General features: G+C 38.7%; 1 protein-coding gene across 1 annotated transcript in view; it reads left to right on the forward strand.

Moving 5' to 3' along the window:
• The first annotated feature begins 5,423 nt into the window (after positions 1 to 5,423).
• The window catches only part of cltca (clathrin, heavy chain a (Hc)), a 30,214-nt gene continuing 20,153 nt past the window's right edge, over positions 5,424 to 15,484 (forward strand). The window contains exons 1-3 of the mRNA XM_062406650.1: positions 5,424 to 5,720; positions 13,693 to 13,900; positions 14,285 to 14,287. Of these exons, the coding sequence (XP_062262634.1) occupies positions 5,679 to 5,720; positions 13,693 to 13,900; positions 14,285 to 14,287 (253 nt within the window). The 5' untranslated portion in view covers positions 5,424 to 5,678. The remainder of the gene's footprint in view (positions 5,721 to 13,692; positions 13,901 to 14,284; positions 14,288 to 15,484) is intronic.

Raw genomic sequence — 15,484 nt, forward strand, 5'->3', positions numbered from 1 at the left:
CCATCTCCTCAGGTCAGGACTCAGCTGACCACCTTCATATAAAAGGACAAGGGACATTTATTTGAAGACAACAATGTCCACATTTTGGCCAGGGTAGATAGACGGTTTGAAAGAGTGAAGAAGCCATCTATGTCAAACAAGAGAAACCATCTCTGAACAGTTTAAGGCACCAACTATCAGCCATATTCAATACAGTCTTGAATTTCATCTCCACGAAGATTCACTATAATTCACATGTTAGGACACATGACTCACAGGGGGTCGGTTTGTCTACAACTCAAAATGAAACCAACAGCACGATGGGTCCAGCCTCTCCGGTAACCTCACAGCCCCACAAGGACCTGGGACTCCAGGCACCCAGTTAGAACTGAAGAAGCCTCTTGGATTAGAGGTGAAACGTCTTCAAGAATCTCAACCAAGTCTAGTTGACCTGTTTTAAGCACTTGTATTTACTTTAGGTAAAAGTGCACAACTGAAGTTGTGTTAACATCTGCTGGTGGATGCTAACACCCGCTAACATCTACTGGTAGAGTTACTTAAACCGTACAGAAGACCTTCAGACATAGAAGGTATATTCAACATCTTGTCTTTATTCTTAAATATGATTGATGGCTCTGAGGTGTTTTAACATGTGATAGGATAAGCGTGGGTGTAAAATGAAAGCTGGATTAGATTTAGCTGGTTCAGGATCCTGATGATGTTCACTCTGCCTCACTGTCACACTGACAGGCACACTAGAACAGAACACAACCATCTCTTATGCTCTCAGCACTGCACTGTTAAATCCAACATGTTGTTTCAACTTCAAAATATCAGGGAAGGGCTGCTTTAACATTTTAAGTTAATTGAAACATTTTAATAATACTATATATATATATTATTCGTTCTTCTAATTTAATCTTATGTTATATTGATTAAATATTCCTTGCTGTGTAAACAAGATGATTTAGATTTATTAGTTGATTGAACTGTTTAGGTTAATTTGAACATTACCCCCCTCAGATTGGTTTACCTTTCAAAATCATGTTTCTTGAAACTTAAAAAAGTGATTAAAAAAAATATTATACTTACCAATAATGAATGGCTGTATAAAGTTTGTTTCAAAGAGAAATATGAAAATCATCACTTCACATGCTACTATTTTGAACATTTACTAGTGCACATATTTTGTCAAAAGTCAACATTTACTCACACTTTCTTCTAGAGCACATGTGCTCAATATCGTGAGTATCTAATTAAACAAAAATAGCTAAGTAGCCAAAATTAAATGCCAGTAAAAGTAAAGATACTACCAATCTTATCCAATGATTTAATGATCTCATTATGTTTTTTAAAGGGACATTTTTCTCTTTCACTGGTGAAAATGAGCATCTGCATATTATTAACGTTATTACTATTCATTTTAACATCTAACAATCCAGAAAACAGACGGCAACAAAGTGAGGAACATTGTCCTCCACTGATGTCCATCACGACCTTTTTAATTACTTTGAATGTTTACCTCAGTGCCGCTGGATAGTCTTATGGACATGTTTAGAGCAAAAAGCACAACTATCCGCAAGGCCTCGGCAGGCTGGATCGCCTTCCTTGCATGCTTCCTCAATTTGAAGAAAAACGTATACATTTTTCACTTAGTGTCTTTTCTACGTATTCTGAGTAACAATGACTTAAATATGTTATATCTAAACAGCCACACTATTGCCTTAGGACAATGGTGGAGAGCTCTGCATAAATCATTGTTTTTCAAAATTACAGAACACTGAATGCATCAAACCTTGTGTCAAATTTGAAATTATTTTATCAAAGCTGGACAGATCTTTTTACTCACTGTGGAGCTCTGATTAAAAATAGGGGGGGGGGGGGTACAGAACAAACACCAGTTACTGTTTAATAAGCACTATGTACTTGTAGGCATTTCAAATATTACTGAACTTTTCCTACATCGCAAATTGCAAATGGTTTCCCTCCCCATCTGTTATAGAGAGGAAACATGTAATGTAAGTCCAATTTAAGAACTGATATAGCACACAGCAGCTCAGTCCTAACCCACAGCAGCTCTGTCCACTAGATGGCAACAAAATCCAAATATAAATTTCTGCACTGAAATACTTTTACCATTTTATTGAAATAAAATAAAATTGGAATTACACCTGCTAATACACCTGTTCAACATTATAGTTTTTATAATAAGTTAATGGCATACTCAAAATGTAGGTTTTGCCCACTTTTTGCTCTGAATTAACATTCTTTTGAAGGATCATTTTCAAACATGGCTAAGTATAATTAAAAACAAATATAATTTAAAGGTGCTAAAAGTCCCTACTGTATGTTCTGAATCCTGAGATAATGGCAGCAGAGTTATACACACATTTGACCAAAATGTAAAAACAAGATTTAAAAATAATTGGTCTTTGTTGGACTGAAATAATTGTGTTCCTTAGACGTGTGTGTTTGTGTGTGTGTGTTTGTGTGTGTGTCCTTCCTCCCGGGAGCAAAGGCCCACAAACAGTCAATTAGTAACTTCACCTCTGCTGGCGTTCAAAGGTTAGGCTATGCTGCATGAGACTGAAGAGTCTTCTTCGAAAAAGAAATCCAAATGTAACATTATGACTATATAGCTTGCATTTCATTTAGCACCAGCATGTGTAATAGTTGATCTTATCTCACAGACAGAAAACACATTTTACGGTTGAAATAAGGTGTGGCCGTCACCGTCATCATGTGACAATGACAGAGTGAGTTGAACTTGAACCCACTTAATGACAGACAGAACGAGAAATAACAGAAAGAACATGTTTGTGTGAGGACATTGTTGAAACTCCTGCCTGATAAATTGCAGCAGACAGTGTTAGAGAGGCAAGTGGGGAGAGAAGTACACGCAATCTGGCGCCTCTGGAACTTTTCGCTCCTGCTTCCTGATCCAAGTGTCCGCCCCGCTCGATCATCCCTGATGGGAGCCTTCCAGCCACAGGACAACGCTGAGCTCCCATCTGTGCCTACATCCTTGCCAAAGCAACCGAAAAAATTGAAAAGTAGACAGTCACCTTTTAGTAATATTCACACCATTTGCTACAAATATCTCAGGTCCCTGCATGGCTGCCGCTCTGCTGACCTCACTTGAGTTTTACCCCAGCAGGGGACGGCCTACAGTAAAGATAGAGACACCCTGTTGTTGGGTCTAGGGGGAAAGACGAGGGCAAAGTCTGCAGAACTACCCACACTGCCCTTTCGTTTCACATGGAGCCTGAGGTTAATATCAGCCTCTGCGGGCCTGTGCAGCATCCTCGCAGAGAGTCCGAAGGCCACTCTTTATATTGACACACATGGCTTCTCTGTGAGTGCCTGTGTCTTGTGTTCCCTCGGCCCGTGATTCCATGGCAACAGCAGCGTGAATGGTCCATTCAGGACCCCCACACCCTCCGCCTCTGAAAATATATATCAGTAAACAATTTGCGTAGTTGGTTTGGTCCGAGTTCATGTTCACGTAGCACGTAGTCATGGTATTTTGTTAAACTTGGCCAAAGCAAGGCCGTAATTTATAATATTTTTAATGGAGGACAACTGCTGTTTATGTTCAATAATATCTTATGTCACTCAAGCAGAAATTCATTCACCTATGCTCTACAGAGTAAAAACTAAGGGATTTGACTATTCATGTATGATTGATGGCTCTAAAATGTTGATACAAATTGTGTGCAGAAATACAATTCTGGTGTTTTTATGGCTGTAAGATTGAAAACATTAAGAAAACCATTGATGGTAAATCATAAAAATATATATTTATTATTCTAGAATAATTAAACATTATTAGAACTTGGTCAACAGATTTTATGCTTTACCATTTTACAAATTATATACCCTTTCGCCACCACTTCCCCTTAACATCTGATTTTTTTATTGTGAGCAGCTTTAGCCAGTGGATCCTTCGGGGTGGATCACAATCCAGATGTTGTCTGGTACGACTTGAAATTATGTTCTTGTGACTCTGCTTTATTATGACACCTAAGACAACAGCAAAAGCAACAATCACAGGGAACCATTTCCAGTAGTAAAATGTATGCAACCAACTTATTCTGCAATTAAAGTATCTGGATGCGCTAGTCACTCTTTATTCGGTCTGAAGAAATCCAGTGATGTGATGATGCAAGATGATTCTCTGTCACCGATTAACGATTGGTGTTACACGCCTAGTATACTCGGATGGTTGACACTTGAATTACTTGTTCATGTCCTGCATCCGGAAAGTTTTTACAAAGCACAAACTTGTGATTGCACTGCTTTGAATTGATATTGGCACTTTGATGGTCTGTTCATTTGGCTGTCATGTTGTATTATGTTGTGTTTTTAATTGGCTCAGGCTTTAATTTCACAGTTTCTATTCACTAGCAATATAACTTATACTTATACTATTCTCATTTGCAGTATTCTCTAATGATGTTCTTCCAGGAGTTCTGCTTTCTTCTGCTATCATGGTGTGTAATCGCTCACAATTGTTTTTTTTTCAATGACTCTTTTCTCCAGAAGCCATTATTGCTGAATCAACAGAATGAAATCTCTGCAAAAAGGTCAGAGCATTTTACTTTTCTCTCCAGTATTTAGTTTTACATTGAGCAATAAGGTTACATCCTCTGCCATCAGAAACTGTGGATGTTAAAAAGGGGAAATGATGACTGGGGTGCACACTCCACCCTGCAGATATTGCATGATGGTAACCAGAAACACACAAATCCTCAGAATCAGCGTTATTGGCCATGTATGGGTGCAAGGAATCTGACTCAGGTTTAGTGTTAATCTCAATGCACATCCACAGTGCAAAAAATAAACAATTACAATATATACAAAGAGCGATGAATATGAAATGACTTTGGCGAAGATATTGTTATTTTATTCATTATTTTATTATGTATATATATATATATATATATTGCAAGTGAATCATGCTGAACACATAGTTTATTTGTTTTATGGAACGATAATTAATAAAGGATTCATATGCTCTTGTGGTCAGAATAAAGCTACAAGTGAAAACAACATAAAAGCACAATTTATTAGAAAATAAATGTTGAATGGATGCTTGCTAAAGTTTTACTCAGTGTTTGATCAGAGTCATTTGATTGGCCGAGAAAAATAAGTGTACAACACGTAGGAATGACGTTAATTTACATAGGCGAATGATGTGGCAAAAATCAAAGGGCGAAATAGAAAGAAGTAGTTCCGCCCTTTCGATCCATTCTATGCTAGTTTTATGATGAAATGCAACGTAGCTGTTTCGGTGTTTCAAATGAAATATAACACGTTGCAAATGTGCCAAAGAAATACAGATAACACACGGTATTATGTACTTTTTGTAAAAGTGACTCCGTATCCATCCGCCTCGCTTAGTGCACTTCCATTTCCGGGATGTTTTCTGCGCTGACCAGCCTCCATCGCCATTGCAGGTCCAGGGAGTCGGTGTAGCGGCACTTCGTTAGCTAGGGGAAGCCCGAAAGTAAACAGCTCAGGGACGTTTCTGAAAAAAGTACCATCACACCGACAGCACGCTCGAGACAAGGCTCCTAGTCTAATCCATCTGGACTTTTGACTCGGTGGCTCCCTGGCTGTCCGACGAGGATCTGAGTGAAGAAGCTGTAGTTTGTTAGCATTGGAAGAAACCGGAGGAGAGTGACAGAGGAACCGCCATGGCTCAGATCCTGCCTATTCGCTTTCAGGAGCACCTGCAGGTACGTGTATGGAAACTGAGCCCGGCTGTGAATGAATGGTTTAATCACTAGGTGAAGTTTGTCTTTCAGTCACTATCGGTGCGAGACTCTTCGTGGCCCCGGAGACTTCTCAAAGTCTAACAAGCTAAGTTAGCTCTCGGGTGCTAGGCTAACTAGCTTGTCTGGGTGGATGACGTTTATCTTGGTTAGCATCTAGCCGTCTTGCTAACACTTTGACTAGCCACCCTTGTGCCTGATTTAAAGGAGGAAAGTCTACAACCCAGAACCAGGAGCTATACAAACATAATGTTATCAAGTTGTATTCAGAAACACGATGCTACTCTAACCCACTCTCACCGTATATCGACCGTGAAAACACCCTCAGTGTAGTGTTTCTTAGAGAACAGACCGCTGTAGTACCAATACTCACTGTCAGTGCTGCGATAATGTTAATTGGTAGAACCACCACACATTTGATACATTTCCGTATCGCCTGTACTGACAAATTGCCATTAAGCTATCAGAAAAAATGACAGCTAAGTTAGCGTTGATAGTTTATATTGACTTTACTGATTAAGTAATGTGCTTTGACATGTTTAAAACGTGCACCGGTTGATTACATTGAAAGTGATTAGCCGTCCTCAGGAGCCTGTCATATGGATAGATTGTAAAGTGGTCATGTGGTGTGCTGGCCTGTCAGATAGCTGTTCGGCTAACCATGCTGAATGACTTAGTCCGAGTTGGCCGAGGCTCAAACATTCACTGAGACCTCTGTGTCTGACAGGGAAACTATTCCCTTGATATGGCAGAAATGGAAGTACTACCAGCCGAACAGGTGTTTGCCGTGATTGTGCAACCCTTGTGCTCTATACGGTTCGCACTTGTTTTTAATGTACCTTTACCTGAGCCCACTACAACTGCAAGCTGACCCTTTTCAGGAGGTGGAACGTGCTTATGGATTCAGTCGCTGGCATCCGAAGTGTAATGAATAAATCATTGGGACTTTTGGTATTTCAGTGTAGCTTCTAATTAGAAATGTGATCTGCCACCTTGAAGAAAATCATTCCGTTAATTCAGTCTTTATTTGTTTTCTAGCCTCACTTAAACACAAACAGCGTTGTCCCCGCCTTATGACACAGATGTCATAGGACAGTTTACTTTATCTGACTCCAATTTTCTTTAATTTCCAAGAGGATATGCGTCTTCCGTGCATTGTCATGACAACCGTGTTTAGACGTTGATCCCTGAATAGAGGTCAGAGGTCAAGGTCACGTGACTAACATTTAGCTCAGCAGGTGGATCTTTAGATCCAGGTCTTCTGATCTCATTGAAACTATCACTATGTCGTTAGAATAGCAAGGTGCGGCATGTTTCTAGTTTAAATCAAGTGAATGGATTTAGTTTATTATGAAAATCATAATCCTTTGAAATGTCACCAAATAAAGTGTAGCTCAGCACTGTATTATTGCCATTTTATTTTATTTAAAAGCAGTAGCTTTGGTAGTATATAGGCCCATCACAAAAAATTGCATATTAACGAAGTAATGTAAAGGTCTTTTTGTGCATACAGTTACAATGAAATTACTATTTGACTTCTTTGCTAAGTCCTTTTGATTGCAGGGGTGGGCATGAAAAGAGAGCAGTATAGAAGTGGTGAATTACAATACTGAGCTTCACAATTGAACCAAGATTTTATCTTCAGCTGAGGCAAAGGTCTGTGCTTCCGTGTTCTAATACAACAGCTTTGCAGCAAAATTACGCCTGGTAGTTTTCAAATTTAACAATTTCATTCAGCAATGCAACTCTAAATAGCTTCTTGTCATTCATAGTTGTTTGGGATTCACTTTAATACACATATTTGTTTGATAATACAATAAATTGTCACATTTATTTCAAATGGCTAACTGTACTGCACTGTACTTTTCAGACATATAAAATGCCAAGATGTGACTGAGCTTCGCTTTCTGTGATTTGTGTCATTGGCACATCACAAGGTCATTGTGTGCGACTAATCAACTCGCATGGAATCTCAGGCAAATATCACTAATGCATGACCTGCATCTGTTGTTTCATGCATGTTTCACAGCATACGTCACTTGAGCAGATCATTTCAGAATATTAGAGATGGGCAATATGAACTAAAATATACATCAGGACAGTTGTGTGGTTTACCTAAAAAATGCCAAGTCTTGCTCCTTTTTTGTGTTTGATTGTCCTGAGGAGTCTGTCCATTCGTTTGGCTGGCTGGCTGTTTGTTAGGTGAGATGGCTCCTCACAAGAGCACCCAAGTTGTAGGAATGGAGTTACTTTATTGGTACAATTGTGTCACATGATCTTTGAGTGATCTAAGATGGTAACTTTCTTTCAGTGAAATTTTTCTCTATGCCATCATGTAACCTTTCTAACCATTTTTTTTTTTTTTATTGAGCTTCTTCATAAGTCTTATATACTGTCTCAAATAATTTTTATGTAGTTTAAAATGTTAGCACATAGCTCTGTGTTAGTAAATGTAGAATTAGTTGCATAGTAATATGAAGGGCAGGATGATACATTTATTGTCTGTTCGATTGAATCCAGTGGGGTTAAAATTGTGATACAACTCTCCTATCAAGATATTGAAGTATTAAGGTTTTGCACAACTCACTGGCAGCATGTTTTTGAACAGAAAACATGGTCATAAATGTTAAAACTACAATGATGCCAATTCACAATTTGTTGCATCCCACTTTTTTCAAATTACATCTTAAACAGACAATGTCTTCTAGATTATGATTTTGTGGATTTAGTGTAGAGAGCTCATGTAAAGAGCCAGCATCAAAAGCAAGCATTTAACTTGGTCTTCTGTCTTCCTGCTATTCCCTGAAACTCTGCAGTCGTGTTTCCTCCGTCATCCGGTCAACATGCATAGCTGGCATATTCATAGATTATCCATTTATATAGTGTAGTTAGGACTCCAGTTAAAAACTTTAATTGTTCAAGTGGTATTAAAATGCATTTATCTTAGCGCCACAGATTTTTTTTCAGTTTGTCATACACTTTGTGTATCATCCTGGGAGTAGGTATTGGTATCATGAAGATGATTGATTATGGTATCTATATTAGGATAATTGTCCACAAAGAGTAAACCAACAAGCACCAGTCAATTTAAAATAAATGAATTATTATTCATGTATAAATTAAATTCAAATACTCTGAGCATCAACTGTTCCCTAGTAGTTTATTGATGTTTCAACTTTAAAATATTTAAGTGCATATAATATTTATAAAGATTGCTTTTCAAGCCTTTCCTGTTTCAAATAGGCCCTGTTGTGGATGTGTGGAGGAAAACCAAGCCTTAGCTTAACAACGGTGTGTTAATTCAACACAGTTCTTCACATATGATTCCATAATAACATGGTAAACACTGTTTACTGTCATGGATGTTTTGTAAATACCCACAGTAATCCTTTTCAAAACATGGCATCAGTTAAATCTCACTGCTACAGAAATTTCTATGACTCAAAAAAAAAAACTTTTTGTCAAATGTGCAGAATGTAGTTTCTGGTTTGAGACAGGGTCCATCAAATGATTCAGAAAAAAATATATTATTTTACAGAATATAGCTATACATTGAGGTAGAAAAAGTATGCATTATTGTCATGTTTATTCTTATAGATCTTGCAGGTTGCTTTAAATTAGATGCTTGTGTTCTGTGAAAGGCCTAAGATTCCTTAATATACTTAAAAGATTGGGCTTAGGCTGGCAGACCAAAGAGATATAATTCAGATTTCTTTTCAGCTGTGTTTGACTGTAAATGTAATCTGTTTATCACACCTACATTTATGGCATTAGTTTATTTGGACATGCTCTTATCACTTTACAAGGTTTTTCATGTCATACTTTGCACTGGGCTAGTAACTGACCAGCTCAGATCCCGTGACTGGTGAGGAAACAGATCTGCTGAACACTTGAAATTCTGCAAGCATTGTTTAAATATAAGATAAAGCGTACATTTGGGAGAAAAAGGAAACTGCAGTCCCAAAAACCACCTCAGCAGAACTGGCTTGGAGTGGAGACGGATGGGCCTTACAAATCCATGCAATCCTTCCGTCTTCTCCTCCTCCACTTTATCAGTAAAGGCAGCCCTCTTGCTCTTCACCCCTGGTCTGGTCACATGTCCCCTTGCTAGTGTCACATGATAGTGGAGGAGGCAGCACTGAGCCAGCCTGTTGTTTCAGTCCTAGTAGACAATGGGTCCCTGGTTTCCTGTTGTGGAGCACTACAGTGAAGTGCTGCAAGCCTCAGCACATTACATGGCACATCCTTCTCTGAACTGCCTTGAACTTAACATGTGTGGGACACTCATCTTCTTTTCGCTGAGCAAGATGCTGCTTTCCTTTGAGAGAAGAGCGAACAGGTTAAATCAACAGATGGGATTCCCTTTGGGTCATAAGGAGTAGTTCAAATCAACTGTCTTATTCCTCCCCTGGGTAGGACCAGTCGCATCCATCAGCTCATATTCGTAGCTTTAAGTTGAATTTAAATCAAGTTGATATACTTTCTTTCCTTGAGACCACAGTATATTTTGAGCTGTGTGACCGTGTATGGATAAGCCCTCATGGGCAGGAAAACATCCTCACTACAGTTACAGTACATGAACATGATGATCTATCAGTTAATTGTATCGCGCAAGAGTTTCATTAATAATAATGTTATTGATTTTGGGACCCATATCAGATGGATGCCTGATATATTACACCTGATGGTTTGGAAGCTCTCAAGTATCAACATGAGGAAATAAATGTTGGTCACATATTTTACATGAAATTTTGTTGTTGCCATTCCAGCCACAAGGGAAAAAAAGTGTGTACATACTACACCTGATAACATCTCTCATCTCTTTTTTATATATCTCGGCAGAAACAACAGGTTGCATAAAGTGGAAGCCATAACATTCTTTATCAGGAAGTTGTGACCTTAGTCAACTCACTCTTGTGACTGGTAGTAGAGAGATGTGTGTCTGTAGTAAATCCTCAATTAAACCTCCAGTGAGGTAGCAGTAGATGGCACTCATTTCTGAACTCTCTTGATAAAAGAGTCCTTGCAAGATTAATCTTCTTAATTGATTGACATTAACCTTGGAAGTTTCTGTAACGCTAATGTAGGAGGACAGATTTGTGCGCTCTCCTTGCTGCAAAAAGTAAATATATTGCCTTGAAGAGACACTAATTTTGAGTATGTTCTCATATGCGCTCATGTCATAGAAGATGCAGTATTGAAAAGGATCAAAATGTAATGAGGCAGAGTTGAGTTAATGATTTATCCAAGGACTAATGATAATAATGCATAATCTACTTGTCAATTGTGTCTCATGCTAGTAGTTTGATGTTGCAGTTGCACTTGCTAGCTGGGTGTTGTAGTCATTAGCCTTCAGGAACTCTTTTGTAAATTGTTCCTCTTCTTCACTGGGTTTCCCCTCACATTTTCGTCTGAATTCTATAAATTTGTTGATTGTCGTAGAGGACAACGATGGTCTCATTCTTCTCCTGGTTTTGCTCTCCTCACAACCCTGGTGTTAATTAACTGTTGTTGAATTAAAAGCATTTGCCCGTCAAAGCTTGTTGCTGACTACTAAGCTGAACACTGCAGCACAAGGCCACATCAGGCCAGACTAAATGAACTGAGTGATTTTCCGGAATGGCTGTAGCTCCACTGGATTGACCTGCTTTCACCAAATTCCTGCACATTGATGTCACAGTAGCATTAGCCCACAGCTGTGTTTTACTACAAGAAATCCAAGACTGACCAGACTGTGGTGCGTTCAGTCTTCCAGCAGTGCAACATCTATCTGTATTTATTTTGCTGTATTTTACCTCTTTCCCTTTATCTAGGGACAGAGGTAGTAGATCTGACTAGAAAAAGTATTTTTTATTAACGGAGGAGTAATAATGCCTGCTTAATATGTAGCCGTCCTTTAGTCTGGTTTCGGTAGATTAAAGAGTTGATTTTAATAAAGTATATTCACAAAGTCTCAGAGCTCACAATAACTGCATGGGGTTTTCAGATATTGTTAATACAGACAAGTGCCCCTGTTTTAAATCTAAGTTCAGGATATAATGGAACCCAGTTCAGTACCTTTATTTCAACAAATATGGTAGTTTTTTTTTAATGTTGTGATGAAACAAACTGCCGTTAGTTATTACTGAAAGCCAGTATGTTCGGTCTCTAATATAGATTCTCTCTACAGACCCTGTCCCTTTGTCTTATGTCGTGAATAAATATTGCCTCAGTAAACAAGTCTTCCACACGGACAATGGCAACGATAAAGAGGCTTGGGAGCTGCGATGATGTCACTGTATGAGGTCATCCTTTGCAGCAATAAAAAAAGTCACTGTTGAAATCTTGCTTCAGATTAGTTTTCAGTTGTTTCCTTCGAGCTGGTAGTAACACTTGTTCTGCAAGGTCATGTATCGCAATGTCATCGAGACGGAAACGGGTTACTCGCTAGTGAAAGAATGTGGGTGGGGCAGTGCCATGGTGAGGGTGTGTCTATTCATTGATAAAAGGTGTTCCAACTTCGTTGAGCGGTTCCACGAACTGTGGTTTGTGTTTGCTGATTAGGACTGGTCTGTGGCATTGGTGGATTTCTTTTTTATCATTAGCAGGCTTTGAAAGGAACTCAACACCAGACATGGGTCAGCTGTGACTGAAGCTGTGACTTAATTTGATTTAAAATTTGGTCTCCAAAGAGTTGTAAGTAATTATACTACATTTGTAACTGTGGTGTATTGCTGATATGTTGCAAAAGTAGAGGAAGTTTGCAACAGCAATATGTGACCAATTGGAAAAGTTTCTGGTAGTTTCATTTCCCTCCAGCTTACTTCACAACCACCTTGCCAATTGCAATTGTTTAGCGGGAAGACACTGGAATAATTTGTTGACTGATTGTGTAATTTGCCTGTCCGGTGTGATATGATTTAATGTCATATTCCAATTTTGTAAAAATGATGGATGGTTTGTTCTTGTATCAGTCTTGACTACTTCTCAGAGCTGTTCTGGCACATCCATCCCGTTTGGCTGCCTTAAGCAGGTAGTACTGTGTCAGTTTCTGTGAAGCAGGCAGGATGCCCTGTTTCCAGCCATGGCAGTAATCTTGGCTGCAGAGCTTGCTGGTATTTTGTGCTGCAAAGCAGTGCCCCTACAGTCTTCAGCTTTTCTCACAAGATAATTTCCTGTATCACACTGTTTGTTGTGCTGGGACACCACATCACATTAAACTGAGGCTACACTTCTGAACTCTGGTTTAATTTCTGTTTCATTGCATCAGCGTTTCATTTCCTTTGGTTTATATCACACACAACATCATAAGGCCCAAGTGATTGTAACGACAGATGTTGTCTTATTGCAGTAAAAGTGCTACATGTTGTCTTGACAAACTGCCTCTGAACCAAATACAATGAGCGGCTCAAAGTCAGAGTTGAAAAGTTGATGGCAGTCGGACTGCAGCATGACTAGAGTGTTGTGTAATACGGTTGTGGTGTCCTCCCTGGCCCATTCTTTGAGAACTTGGATGAGTACTCCACCCAGTCCATATCTCTGCCTGTTGTGATGAGCTCCATGTGTCCAAAGAGCTGCTCAGAGCTGCAAGGACATCTGATAGGCTGTGGTATTGCAAAGCAGCTGAGTAGAGTCAGTGCCTTCTTATTGAACACTATTGTTGTTTGGTCAACAGCAGGAATTTAAATTAATTGAACTGTTGAAATCATCATTGCTATGCACAATATTAACAAGTGGAACTCACAACCTGCTGAAACCTACTGTTGTTGCCCTGGCTCCTCTTGATAAATACTGAACTAATTTGAAGTGCAACGGAAATTATCTACCTCATCTCAAATAACAGCCTGAAGGAGAGTTTGTGGCACGAAGAATGTGATCTCATTGCGGTCATCCATTTTTCGCAAATCATATTCTGTATTTAAAAACTAACCTGTTTTATTTCCTTCCTTTCTCATAGCTCCAAAACTTAGGGATCAATCCAGCCAACATCGGCTTCAGCACACTCACGATGGAGTCGGACAAGTTTATCTGTGTGCGGGAGAAGGTGGGCGAGCAGTCTCAGGTGGTGATCATTGACATGGCCGACCCAAATACACCTATCCGCAGGCCCATCTCAGCTGACAGCGCCATCATGAATCCAGCCAGCAAGGTCATTGCGCTCAAAGGTACGTCAGGGTTTTGGCATCACCGAAGCCAAATTTCTTTGGATTAGTGCTAAATTATATTTATAACTACATCATATACTTCAACGTGATATTTTAACTCGGATGTTCACTGTTCAGACAAATTTGTTCAATATGACTATATTGTTTATTTTATAATTGAGATTATTATTAAATGCTTTCCATCTAGTTATGTCCATACACATCCAGCTGTTTTTCTGTACTTTTACTGGATCTTTTCGAAACATTAGTGTGTAAATATTCAAAATAGAGTATATTTATCCTTTTCGTTCAGCATCCATGATTGTTTGACTTTTTTATTGTTTTTGTTTTTGTCTTTTCTTTGTTTGTTTTTGTTTACTTTACTGCTTTCTTATGTGTTTGCAGACGGTGAGTTGAAATTTAACTACTTCATTGTGGAAGTGAAATCCTGTTTACAAGACGGTATTTAAGGACAAGTCACACAACTGAACGGATCCCAATAAGTATACACAATAATTAGATATACCATGACTAAAGTTTTTCTAAATCTTTGTCATTGAAAATATTTCTTTGTAACAGGATTTAGCTTTCACAGCCTTACAGCCTTCCGGCATTCCATTATTTTTATTGTATGCACAAGTGATTGAGAACCCATTTTAAATGCGGTGATACCATGGGCAAAATATATTTCATTCTAATTCACTTTCCTTCTCATTTCCATTTTGAAATTCATGTCTTCCTCCATCTCTGTGAAGTTGTAATTACTCAAATCTGTTGTTACATGTTACATACATTACATTACATTTCATTTAGCTGACGCTTTTATCCAAGGCGACTTACAATAAGTGCATTCAACCCTGAGGGTATAGACCCAGGAAAACAAGAATCAAGAAATTGACAATTTCTTCAAAATAAAGCAAAATTACTGCTATAAGTGCTATAAGTAAGTGCCATTTAAGTGCTACTAAAGTGTTAGTTTCAAAAAGTTGTTAGTATTGTTTTTATTCAAGGAATAGTTGGAAGAGGTATGTTTTTAACTTTCGGCGACAGATGTGTAAACTTTCTGATGTCCGGATGTCGATATGGAGCTCATTCCACCATTGAGGAGCCATGTAGTTTCAGATCAGGAGGGGACTGGGTTAGGAAGAGACTTTGAAGTTTGCTTGTTAGAAAAATGAGAAAAGGTTTAGATTTGGTCACTATTGAGAGTTAAGGAGCTGCAGATCCCAACACCCTTATGTGTCCATCTGTCTGTGTGGCCTCTTCCCCCTCCAACTGGTGAAATAACATTTAAAGAGCCAAACACTTGTCCTAGCCTCTCCCCCTGTTAAAATGAATAAGAACAAAGTTGTCCTTTCTTTCTGAAAGTCCTCTACTGAGGAAGTGGTACAATGTGCAGTTGTAAATTGTGCTGTACTTTTATAGTAGCATAATGCTGACAACCATGTGACTTAGAGGCTTGAGCTTTACAATAGTGGCATTACTTAACACTATACTGCCTAGTTAAATGTTACACAATGGCTTTTTGCCTTCAGTTTGTTATTTTTTGTTCAAATTTATTATCTTTTTGCCCCAAAAATAAAACACTGATTACCAAAGTTCAAA

Source organism: Platichthys flesus, chromosome 15, assembly GCF_949316205.1.
Source record: "Platichthys flesus chromosome 15, fPlaFle2.1, whole genome shotgun sequence".
In the NCBI taxonomy this organism is placed as follows: domain Eukaryota; kingdom Metazoa; phylum Chordata; class Actinopteri; order Pleuronectiformes; family Pleuronectidae; genus Platichthys; species Platichthys flesus.